Genomic DNA, 13,667 nt, shown 5'->3' on the forward strand with positions numbered 1-13,667 from the left:
ACCATGTCATTGGGAATTATCTTGGTCATCATATTCCATACAGTTTCGACCAATGATTCGTAGTCACCTGCTTTTAAATTAATTTGACGTTCTGGAAGCTCTGGAATTTCCCGAAGTAGTATACAATTAGCTAAACTAAGATCTGAAAACTTCCAAAGCTTGTGGGCAGAGGGAAGAGTGGCAAACTTGTTACCCGATAGAACCAAATGTTGAAGCAAGGGAAAACTAAAAGGAGTAACAAGAAAATCCTCTTTTGGTATATTACAATTTTGAAGCTTTGACATGCTGAGAACAAAATCTCCATCTATTTCTTGGACGTGGTTTGGAAACTCATAAAGACTTGTGCAATAATTAAGATCAAGGACATCAAGAAACACTAGCTTATAAATGCTTGATGGAATATGTACAAGGTTTCCACAAGCTGATAAGTGCGACTATATGATCAATTGAGTAAGGCAACTCTTTTATTGCAGTGCCAGATAAATTTAGGCTGGTTAAACATTTTATTTTCTCAACCAAGTTGGGAAAGATTTGGAGTCTGGAACAGCCTTGAAAATCCAATGTTGTAAAATATTTGGAGACCAGATTACTTGGAACAGTGCTGAGATTGCTGCAGTGTTGAGCGTCTAATATAACCAACTTAGTAAGAAATCCAACAGATTCATGGATATCAGTTAAACTTGTACAATGGTCAACATGTAAGCTCTCTAGATTTGGTGCCGTTGATAGGTCAGGAATTTTTCTTAAGAATTTAGAGTGACTAAGGTTCAAAACCTTCAATCTTTCAAAATTCTGCAAACAAAAGAGATAAAGAGGGGAAAAAACCAAAAAAAAAAGATACGTAAATTAGCTAGTTATTCAAGAATATAACATGTAATTGTGGTTAACTATTTACATAATTATTGTACCTTGGATCCTTTGCCAAATTGGTGGATATGATTATGAGGCATGTTCAGTATAACAAGTTGTTTCAGACCAGAATTGAACGGCAAAGTAGGAAACTGGTATCCAGGCAAATCAATTAACCTTAACTCATTAGAAAGGTATCCAATGGCAGTAGAAAGGACTACATTATCAAATATAAGTAGCCGAAGCCTTTTCATTTTGTTGATGATGTAGCATTCAAGTATAGGGTTCTCTGTTCAGGCAACTTCAGCATAATTCCTTCAATCGTATTTGTTCCCTAAATAATTCAAAGGAGAGTGAAACATAGCAATTGTCATATCAAAAGCAAAACATGTAACAAAATCTAGTTAGAAATTGGTGCGAAGGAACTTGTAGAAGAGTCTTACCGTGTTTTCGGAGAAAATGTGAAAAACATCATCTGGAGACCATAATCTATTGCGTTTGCCAGCTTCAGGGGATTCCTGGCAGACAATTTCCTTACCCACTTCTTCTACCAAGTGGGGCATTCTTATCCTCCTATTGAAGTCTACATTTATGAGAGACATATCTGTAAGAACATCAATTCGGATGATCGGGCAGAAATTACTACTTCCAAGTACTTTAATAACATAATATTTGTCCTCTCCAACAAAGAAACATGCAATATCAAGGAAGAGACTCTTCTCATTGTCCTGTAAAGCATCATAACTTATTGTAAGTATTTGATACAATTTCTTGTCCGGCATCGTTTCCAAATTATGTATTGCACTTTGCCATAGTTCTTCTGTCCTACCACATAGGAAGGAACCCAATACTACAAGAGCTAATGGACGACCATCAGCATAACGTACAAGACGATTTGAGAGCGCAAGGTAAGCTTTTGGATGTTTCTTCCTCTTCTTAAAAGCATGCCTACTTAAGAGTTCAAGAGTTCTCTCATGATCCATTCCCCTGACTTCATGTATTCCGTTAACTCCATGACTGGTTAGCAAGTGTTTATTTCTAGTAGTTATGACGATCCTACTGCTAAAACCAAACCACTCATGCCCTCCTGCCAACGTCTCCAACTGATCAAGTTCATCAACATCGTTGAGGATGAGAAGTACTCTTTTGTTACAAAGCCTTTCCTTTATGATGTTGATACCTCTATGAATATTCCCAACCTTCAAATTTTTATCCCCAAGCATGTCAAACGAAAGCGTTTCTTGTAGTTGTACAAAACCAAGATGCTGCTTTGACGTTTCACTTACATTATCGAGGAAGCTAGAACCTTCAAATTTATCAGCAAAGTAATTGTAAACACCTTTAGCGATGGTGGTCTTTCCAATATGACCCATTCCATACACCCCTATGAACCTTCCATATTTGTTTGCAACATCTATTGATGGTTTCAACTCCTCTAAAAGGTCCTCAATTCCAACTGGATATTTGGCAAATCTAGATGTCTATGATTCAATGTGCTCAATGCAGCTTCAACAATTTTTGGATCAGTTTAGATTCATCTCTGCCCATTAAAAAGTAGTAGCACTGAGAGGAATGCTTGACATATGTACCGGAGTATTGAAAAATATATTTGATATATTAATTGTTCGCTTTCTATATTTTAGCTATAACTTTTGGAACTGCTGGTGATTTTAATACTGAAGCGTTAATTACTTCTTTTCTATTAAAAGTCTATTAGATACCAAAAGGTAAATGCAGTTGTTCTAGTGTAAGAGCATGTAAAGAAACAACGATATATACAAGTTAGATCTTTAAATGACTATAATGTAACATACCCATCGGCTAAATGCCATCCAGATAAATTGGAAGCTTGGTTCAGAGCAAGCTTCCAGTTTGGTAGCTTTTCCTTCTTTTTGTTGCAACTTTCTTCATATTGAGCTAATGCTTCTCCAAAACTGCCTTTGTGATTTCTTACAACAGAAGGATCCACGTCAAAAAAGAGTGGCCAAACCAATTGTTGAAGTGATTCTCGACAATGAAGGATCTCAACCAGTTCATCCAAACACCATGAAGAAGATGCATAGTTTTTGGAGAAGAAGATGATGGATATCTTTGACCCTCTAATTGCCTTAATAAGTGAAGGCGAAATTTCTTCTCCCCTCCTTAGCTCCTTATGTCAATGAAAGTCTGAATTCCTTTTTGCTGCAAAGCTCTATAAAGATGGCCAATGAAATTTTTGCAAGTATCTTCGCCTCTGAAACTCAAGAAAACATCATGATGGTTACTAAGACACTGGAAGAAGAAGAGGAAGAGGAAGAGGCAAGCAAGTGAGCCATATTAAAATTTAAAAAAATAAAAATAAAACACACATACACACACACACACACACAGAGCTTTTGTCAAGGAAGTATTTTTTGTCAAGAATTTATGTTCAGCTTTAGGCTTTAGCTAACTCTTAGCGAAAGCAATAATTGAGTGATATATTATTTTCTAAGGTAACTTCGACTAAGCTTCCCTCCCTTTTGTTGACCTGCGAAATGGAAAAGACAAAGACTTGCAAGTATCTTCGCCAACCAAGAGGACATAGTGGACACCTTTAATCTTTGTATGCCTTTGGAAAAGAAAATATTTTCCTTTTTATTAGTATTAAAGTGCTTCTTTAGAATTCTTAATTTTTTGCTAAGTGTTCATGTGAATATATACATATATATATATATATATATATATATATATATATATATAAAATTATGTAAGATGCAATTTACTTTTTAAAAATGAAGTTTACCCTTCAACTTATATCTAGAAATACTTACTTTTTTTGGCATATATAAATATATATATATATATATATATTTTTTTTTTATATTAGAGCATCTTTAATAATAAATGTCATTTTGGTATTGTTGGTTCTATAATTTAGCATTGGTATAAACTCTCCAATAGTAAATATTAATACCAATGTCAAATTTTATCATACATACTCAAATTGTAAGTGTTAAAAAATAACAATACCAAATTTGAATTCTATTAAATAGTAATGGGATCCATTTCTAATTACTTTTTACCAATTAAAACCAAAAATAATATGAACTTATTCATGAAATGGCATGGACCCATATACTATATGAAAGTGGAGACCAATGGCAAAATTTGCCGATTACAAATTTGGTATCAAATTTGATATAAAAAATAGTATTGGTAAAGTTTGCCATTTGGAATTGGAGAAATGAAAAGGTGCTCATGTGTTATAATTTTACAATACAGTGCCAAAATAACACCCCATCGAAAATGCTCTTATGTTGAATAAATTTGCATATTGGATGGTATATATATTATAAATTGGCATTTATCCTTATTTTGTCTTTTTTACAAAATTGACTATTTAAGACGATATATTATATATGGTTGAATTATTATTATTATTGTCAATATAAAGTATAAAATATGAACCACATGTAAAAATTTTAAAAAAAAAAAAATGCTTACGAAAGGAGCGATATTCAACAAAAATGAAATGAAATGTTAGGTTTGTTTATGTAAATTTAAAAAAAAAAAAATTATAGAGGCATTTGTTCAAAAATAGCAAAACAGGGTGAATGTCATTGATCAAAAGATAAAAAGATAATTTAATTATATATATTTAACAAAGTTTGTTGTTTGGAGACAAGGGTTTAATTTACATTTTAAAACTTCATAATTAAGATTTTTCAAAATAATAAAAGGGAAAGAGAAAATAAAAATTACATGAGAGAAAAGGTCGAAAAGGAAATTTGAGTTAACCTATTTAATTTCTAATAAATATAATATTTATCACAGCAAAAAATAGAAATAGATTAGTAAAAATATATTTTCTGATTTTAAAAATCATACAAATTGGTTCCACCAAATCCATAGTTGGACTTAAAAGAACCTTTTTTTTTTTTAAAATCTTTTATTTGCTTGATACTTTTTTTTTTTATTTAATTTGCTAAAAAGTCAAAAATTGAAAATTATCAAATGAATTCTTTTAAAAGTTCTAAAAAACTTTATGGAATAGCATTCTTTATACGTTAGTATTTAAATATATAAAAAATATTATATAACCCTATACAATATTTTTAATGTTCAAATATCTATAATTCATATAGTCCCTCAACTAAGTTAAAAATATTTTTTTTCCCCAAATTATTCATTAATCAAACATCATTCAACATAACTCTCTATGAAAATTGATAGTCATGATTAGACAACGAATTAGAATTTTTTTGGCAAAACTAATTGTAATAAAAACATCATGGAATTTTCATTCCGATTAAAATGCTTTTAGGCAACAAAAATTAATAATCGCGATTCCAACCAAATGCTAAACCTCTTACAGTCTCGCCATTGACAAAAACCACCATCCAACGAAGTTTCCTTTTTATAGCAGCCAACCAACTGCTTTTCCAACCATTCCATTCTCTCAAGCGCCATTTCTCAGTTTTATAATATTATTATTATTATTTTTATTTTTTCCTGGGAGATTATTCTTGATCTTTGGAGAAGTGGGTTTGTTCTTTTGGAGGAATATGATGGCATTTTAGCAATTTAAAACAGCCTCTCTTTTTAGTAGTTTTTGTATATATGATTTCTTATTATAAAATTGCAATTTAACTATTCATATTTCAATTTTGTTTGATGATATATATATATATATATATATATATATATATATATATATATATATATATATATATATATATATATATATATATATGTGAGGAGTGTTCATAATTGTGTAAAGAGATTGACTAATTGTAATATACGGGTAATATATATATATTTAAAAAAAAAAGGTTTTATAACTATTTATTTTAAAAGAAAAAAATAGAGTTTTTATCCTAATAGGTTTGGTTATAAGTATATTTCAATTTTATTAGGAAATTGAAAAAAAAAAAAAAAAACAAGGTATTTACTCTATTTTTATGTCAGGACCCGTCCAGAATTCCTCCCCGGAATCCTAGACAAGCCCTGATCCCAGGGAAATACCACCGAATCTTCTAATGGAAAATCCGGCAGCACCTCCCCTAAGGGTAGGACTTACCAAAAATTTACCTGCACTGAAAACACACTTCAAAAAAATTCATCCCCTTATTACTCCCACAATACTACAAATTGATTCCACAAATTACAGCACTCCAAGGAACAACAGCAGCAACCCAGTGCATAAATAACAACTACACGTCCAATACAATATACAGAGCATTATACAAATAAATGTGGAATTTATAAAATGAAAGATAAAGAAGCAATACAAGGTCGAGAGGAAAAAGGAAAGAAAAACTTCTTGAACCTTCAGCAACGAACTGAGACGTTGGGCTCGCCCCGGACAATCAACGTCTCCAACCTGGACCTAGGGGAACGAAATTTAAGAGTGTGAGATGCTAATCATCTCAGTGAGTGACCCTATCTACCATACACCTTTAATATTAATAATATAAAAATAAAGGAATTTAATTAATCCATACCGAACAAGTAAATAAATAAATAAATAAACATTTGAAGTAATACTTTCTCTCAAAACCCTCACTATTCACTCCGTTGGAAATGTTCCCCTTTTAAAACATTTTCACAAAAACCCGATATTCGCACTTCCCGAAAACCAAGGGATTAAACCATTTGATAAACAATGAATAAATAAATACATACCCCAATATAATTAAAATGTAATAAATTATAATAAATAATTTTTGAACACCTTTGGGGTTTGAAACATTATTTGAAAATTACACCTGACGCACCACACCATATACCGGTGATGCCCTCCGATACCCAGCGTCCCGAGCACCGACTGGCGGGGGGGGTTAAAGAGAGAAACTTGCAAACGGCACTTCGGCGTCCCGACAGTACCGCTGCTGAAACCATCTCCCGACCAAGGAGGGGGGCGGCTGTGGCCAATAACAAACTTGCCTGCCCACGGTCCAATGGCAACAACGGGAGAAATAATACCTGCGCGCTAAACCACATAATACCTGCGCGCTACCACGTGTCCATACACCAGAACACCAATACTATATGAGTGCGTCCAAAAATAAACATTATTAGCCAACCGTACCGTTTTCCAAAATTACCATGGGAAATATATTAAATTTTTACACTTACCATCCCACATATTTTTATTTAACAAACCGGTACGAAAACATCGATAACAAATAAACCACAATTTTTTCGAAGTACGAGGTTCAACAATAAAAATACTGCAGGCATAATTTATAAAATTTAACCAAATATTTTCATAAAATATTTAACCCAATTATGCCCGAAAATAATACTTAAAACCACGTACGATTATTACCGAAATATACTTTGCTCATGCATAATAAATAAATTAAACCACAATAAAATTCATAATTAAATCGCACCACATGAGCATAATTTAAATACCAATTAAACATAATTAATTGCCCAAAAATAATATAAAATCCAGATACAATCAATTACTGAAAATACTTGCTCATGTGTAATAAATACCATTTAATCACAATAAAATAATAATCGGAAATTTCTTAATGGCCCCAAAATTTCATTTAGTACCAATGGGTAAATATATATATAAAATAATATTTTTTTCCGATTATATTTAAAATACGCCACATGAGCACCAATTACAGATATCAATTTAATACCACATAAATACAATTAATTACCCCAAAAACATTTTCAAAGGTGGGTCACTCACCTGGAGCACGTAATTACCATGATCCACCATGGGATCAATTTTATGACTCACCCGTGCTCCGAATCGAAGCTTGTGGAACGAGGAGCGCATTACCGGTCTCCATCGACCCCAATTCCGCCGGAGGTGGCCGAAAAGCTTCGGCCGATTTTCAATTCCTCGTATCTCGCAAACCGCTTCGAATTTTTGAGATTGGAGGCCATATTTGGACTCAGAGGACCCGAAATAGGGGGAGAGGAGGTTTAATTCGGGCTGGGATGGCCGGAAAACACAAGAAAAGAGGAGAGAGAAATTTTTCCGGCCGGCAGCTTCTCCGGCCCGATCGGCGTGCGTCCGGCGGCCGGTGACCGTGAAAATTGGCGACTGAGCTCGCCTCCTCCCTTTGCTCGTCACTGGCCGGCGCGTGAGTGGTTCTGATGGCCGAAAAATGTGCAGCAGGGAGAGAGAGAGATGGGCGGGAGAGAAAGAAAGAAAGAAAGAAAGAAGAAGAAGAGGAAGAAGAAGAACAGGACGGGGCTGGGTCCCCTTTTTTCCCACGTGGGGGGAAAGAAAAAAAAGAAAAAAAAAGAAAAGAAAAAGAAAAAGGAAAATAAAAAGAAATGATTTAAAATTAATTAAATAATATTAATAATATTATTATTATTTAAAATAATAATAAAATAATTTGATTTTTACACATGGTTGACATGTGGCTTCTCAACATGGTGACACATGGTCACCTTCATTAAGTCACACGTGGCACATCGTTACGCGTTCAAAAATAATATTAAAATAATACAGTATTTAAAAAACTCTACAGGTCCATAACTTTCAAACCACATGTCCAAATCGGATGTGCCGTTAGTCTACGGACTCGTATCGACGAGTACTTCACAACCATGCATGAGTCAAAGCTCAACCTTGCATGAATAAAAAGTCAACTCCGGCACCCCTTGGACAGTTTGGACCTCAACTTGTTTGCTCATAACTTTCAAACCGTAGCTCCGTTTTCAACGTGCTACTAGTCTTCGAACTCGTGCCAACGTGTACTTCGTAACAGTACCTCAGTCAACCTAGAATTCCAACCGGGTCAAAAAGTCAACTTTTGACCCCTTGATCAACGGTCAAAGGTCAACCTCGGTCAACATGCAAAAATTCCGACATGGTTCGGGACGGAATGTTACATTTTAGTTTTATAAAAAAGAAAGAAAAAAATACGTTTTTACTTTTACGTTGTTTTCAACTTTACAACGCTAGGATATCGGGTAAGTCTTCTTCCTCTTTTTTTTTTTTTTTTTTTTCCCCTTCTAGCCCTAAAAGTTATTAAGCTTAATATTAAGGGCTTTCGATTTCAATTTAGAGTTTTGGTATCCATTTAAAATTGTTAGAGATCCAATATATTTGGAGATTTCAATTTTTAATCAAGTTTTGAGGCATAAAAAGGAAGATCATAAATCTTTGAAGTTACTCAAGGTTGGTTTTCTGATCTTTTTTTTTCTGTTATATGATATTATTTGAGACTTTTTGGGATTGTAAAAGTATTGATTAAGGTTGAATTGAAGAGTTATAGTTGAAACCCTCATCTAAAATTTATATGGGGATCTATACAGGGTGACTGTTTAAATTTATTTAAAATATTTAAAAGTTTATTTTGCCATGAAATTTATGTGGATGAAAATAGACATGTTTATGAATCCTTGGAAATTTATTTGGGTTGATTTGGATCTGTTTTTAATTTATTACGAAATTTTGAATTTATGCATTCTGTCTGGTTTTTCTGTACGACTATAGTATGGTTCGTATGTAAAAATTTCAAAACAGATCCAAACGAAATTATTTTTACCTGAAACATTTTATACTTTATTCTGTGTATGTATAATATTAGTATAAAAACATTTATCTACAAATTCTATATATTTTGGCCGTGGTGATTTTCTGCGTTACTTACATTGAGCTGTCTGAATCTATTTTCTGGTCCATTTAGTAAAGAATAAAATTCGATTTGAAATAGTTTTAGATCTCTATTTGTCCTAATAATTTTTATATATCATTATTACTATATATAGTTAAAAAATTTAAAATATTACTTCTTTTGGAAAGGTAATTAATTTTTAATGAATTTTTGTATAGACGGGTTTCCCTGTGAAATGGTGATTTTTTGGTTTCTATCAATTAGATACTAAAATTAATTTGACCATATTTTTAACCTTTGTTTGGATTTTAAAATTTTATAGTAGTATATATAAGTGTCTAATTTTAATCTGTAAAATTTCAAATGAATACCAAATTTCATGAAAGAGAAACAATTTGAACATTGATTGAAGGTTTCTGAAAATCTAATAGTTTCAGTATTTCTTTGTTAACTTTTCAATGAGTTTTGAATAGTTTTTCATTATTATTTTATGAAATGATTTTAATCACAGTCACTTATGCATGTGTACAGTATCCCCATAATTTTTCAAGCTTAGATGATGTCGTTTGAATAAAGAATTGAATTTTTGTTTAGAGACTGTTTATGGCTTAATATGTTTTTATTCGGCTTTTGGCGATTTGATCTTGTTCTAAGCTTATAATTTTAAGATTTTGGGCTTAGGCTATGATGATCTTATGGTATCAACTCTTATTCATTTAGTTTGAATTTAAGAGCTTCATTATGGGATTTACACATAAGATAATTATAGTATATGATGGTTCTGTTTTTACTGATAAAGGACCATTGGTATAATTCATAGGTTGTTAATCTTTTGTGTACTTTACTGATCAAGATAAGTTATTGGACTTTTTAAAACTGAAACCATAGCAAATATGTACTTGTGTTATTGATTTATTATGTCTTTCTACAAGCTTATGTTTTATGAAATATATATGTATTGTACAAATAAATTGTTGGATAATTGATATATATATTTTTGCTCTGGTTGTTGATATTTAGTAGGCATTTATGAATATGTTATGATATGTTTTCGGGTGTTGAAATGAATTATGAAAGGGTAGTTCCTAGTAATTTATGATTCTTTACTTTCGAGTTTAGACGTTTTATTTCATGTGGGAGGACCTATTGATGATCTCAGAAGGGGTATGGCTCATATCTTCGGGTGTGGGTGTTTGTTTTTAAAATTTATGTTTCCCCACTTGTTACATGCCTCACACACGATTTGATTCAGATTTCGGATTACCGACGAGTAATGTTATGTTATGGAAAATCCTATTAAGTACCTAACAATTAAAGTTTATATGAAAATTATCTTTATGTTGTTAAATATTATTTTCGGATATTTATTTGTTATGATTTTAAGTATTTTTTTATTTTATATTTATGAAAAATCTAATAGCTTACTTAGTTTTATACTCATTATTTATTGTTATGGTTTCAGGTACACCATAATTTCAAGGTAATTGGATTTGGCATAGGATAACGGTGTTTAGTTGTTTTATTTTTATCAGTTGGCTTGAAAGACTTTTTGGGTGTTGGAGTTTATTTTTGTTCATTTTCTTTGGAGATTTTTTTTAGCTATTATTTATTAATGAGGTTTGGAGACTTTTTACATTCTGCATTATAAGTTTTATTAAGTGTTATAAGTATGATTTTTGTAAAGTGTTATAAGTATGATTTTTGTAACAGTCCAGACCACCCGCATGCGATATTGTCCTCTTTGGGCCTGGGGAATCCTCTTACAACCCAGCTCTTTGGGCCTGGGAAATCTTCTTACAACTCAACCCTCAAGGTTTTAAAAGACCTCGTAAGGGAAATGTATCCACACCTACTTATATGGAGTGTTTCGTTCCCCTTTCCAACCGATGTGGGACTTCACAATCCACCCCCCTTGGGGCCCAGCGTCCTCGCTGGCACACCGATCCGGGACCGGCTCTAATACCATCTGTGACAGCTCAGACCATCCACATGTGATATTGTCCTCTTTGGGCTTAAGAAATCCTCTTACAACCCAGCCCTCAAGGTTTTAAAAGACTTCGCAAGGGAAATGTATCCACACCCACTTATATGGAGTGTTTCGTTCCCCTTTCCAACCAACGTGGGACACTTATATGGAGTGTTTCGTTCCCCTTTCCAACCAACGTGGGACTTCACAAGTCACTCCCCTTGGGGCCTAGCGTCCTCGCTGGCATACCGATCCGGATCCGGCTCTGATACCATCTGTGATGGCCTAGACCATCCGCATGCGATATTATCCTCTTTGGGCCTGGAAAATGCTCTTACAACCCAGCCTTCAAGATTTTAAAAGGCCTCGTAAGGGAAAATTATCCACACCCATTTATATGGAATATTTCGATTACCTTTCCAACCGATGTGGGACTTCACACTTTTATCACATTTCGAGTATATAAACTTGGGATGTGACACTAATATTTTAAATAAATAATTCTAGTTTTTTTTTTTTTTTATCCAATAGTTAATAGATGTTTATCTTTACTAAATCGATTATTTAAAAAAAAAAAAAAAAGTTTGCAAAAGTCGCAGTTTATTTAGTATAAAACAATTCATTTGATTATTTATTAAAAACATTTGTCAAACCCATTTGTCCAAAAATTGGCCATATATTTTTTGAAATTTGTAATGTTTGGTATATATTTTTTTATAAATAAAATGTACTAATTGTTACGATTAATTTCATTTGTGACCTTTAAAATTTTGCTTAAATACAAAATCATTACTTAAATTTGAGGAAAATCAGCTGCACCCTTTGATTTTTGACTCTAAGATCAGTTAGTGTTTCTCCCTGTATGGAATTGTCAATTACATTTATACCCTTGATGATTGTTGGTTTCTATAAAAATTAATTTATCAAACCACTAAAATGAATTGCTGACCAAAAAAGAAAAAGAAAAACTAAATGACGTGAAAATATAATAAATTTTTGAGAAATGATAATATGCAATAAATCAATTTTAAAATATATAAAATTTGTTAACTTTCTAATTATTTTTTATGTAATTTTTAATTGTTTGAGTAAGAGTAAAATGAGGAGAAAAAAAGACAATATTAAAATGAGATTATCTTTTTAATAATTTTAATTCGTTTTCTTTATTATTGATGTCACTGTCTCTCTCTATCCTACATCAGAATAGTATGGTTTTTCATTTTGTTCTTTCTTTTTTCGTTAATAGGGTTTTTTTTTTTTTTTTTTTGTTTTTTTTTTTCCCTTAACTCTCTTCTTCTATTTCCCTCTTGTTCACATCCAGAATTCAAATATGTTTCATCTTGTGAATTTTTTTTTTTCCCTAAAATGAAATTTACATATAAAACCTTATACAGATTTGGGAACATGCAATGCAATAAAACAAATTTAAAAATACTAAAACAAAATAATAAACATAAAAATATGGTAAAAAAATGTTAAAGCAAGTAAAAATTTAGAAATCAACCATAAAATAAATAAATGCGATGAATTTGAGAAAAATTTATTTACTGGGACTCCAGGAAACAGAATCAGGCAAAGGAAAAATAAAGTAAAATTGGAAGGAAAATAAAGGGAGATTAAAGATTTTTGTCAAACTTAGGTTTTTCCCAACTGAGATAACGTTGTCCAAAAATAAAAAAATCTTAAAGGGAAAAAATAAAAATACCCACCTCTCGTCGAAAATGAAGAAAAATGCTCACACTTCATTTACTCTATCTAATACATTACCAATTATATTCCTTTGAAAAAGTTTCTTTCTTTATCTCTTCTCTATGATCTTCGTTTCCAAAAACCAAAACATCTTAGTGACCCATTAGAGAAAGAGAGTGAAGCAGGGGTGGAGTGGTGTCGGATTGGGGCAAATAATCAAGAATCATGAAAATGATGTCGTTAAGTTTGACGATGATCGGAGCATTGCTGGGATTAGGAACGAAATGTGCTCCTTTGAATTTCCTGCAGAATATATATATATTTTTTTAACATGATCCTGATCCTTGGAAGTATGGGGATGAAACTTAGTGCTGTGTCTGTAAACCAGTGGTTGCTTTTAACTTTGTGTAGAGCCATCTCACAAAAGGGGTTCATCAACATCTTCACGTTTTGAGTTTCCACACCAGACTTCACAAACAATTAAAATGAAAAGACATTTACCACAAAAAAATTAAAATGAAAAGATTTTAAATTTTTAATTCTTTAATTTATACATAAAAAGACAAAATCGAGAACATATATATATTTTTTTAAAGAAA

The 13,667-nt window shown here is 32.0% G+C and overlaps 1 protein-coding gene across 1 annotated transcript in view; it reads right to left on the minus strand.

The window, feature by feature from the left end:
* Window positions 1–13,667, minus strand: part of LOC107419514 (disease resistance protein RPV1) — a 37,397-nt gene that overhangs the window by 165 nt on the left and 23,565 nt on the right. Inside the window, exons 2-6 of the mRNA XM_048474862.1 lie at window positions 2,664–2,956; window positions 1,293–2,322; window positions 909–1,001; window positions 583–792; window positions 3–434 (exon numbers count right to left, since the gene is read on the minus strand). Coding sequence (XP_048330819.1) covers window positions 3–434; window positions 583–792; window positions 909–1,001; window positions 1,293–2,322; window positions 2,664–2,956 — 2,058 coding nt within the window. The remainder of the gene's footprint in view (window positions 1–2; window positions 435–582; window positions 793–908; window positions 1,002–1,292; window positions 2,323–2,663; window positions 2,957–13,667) is intronic.

Source organism: Ziziphus jujuba, chromosome 2 (genome assembly GCF_031755915.1).
Source record: "Ziziphus jujuba cultivar Dongzao chromosome 2, ASM3175591v1".
Taxonomy (NCBI): domain Eukaryota; kingdom Viridiplantae; phylum Streptophyta; class Magnoliopsida; order Rosales; family Rhamnaceae; genus Ziziphus; species Ziziphus jujuba.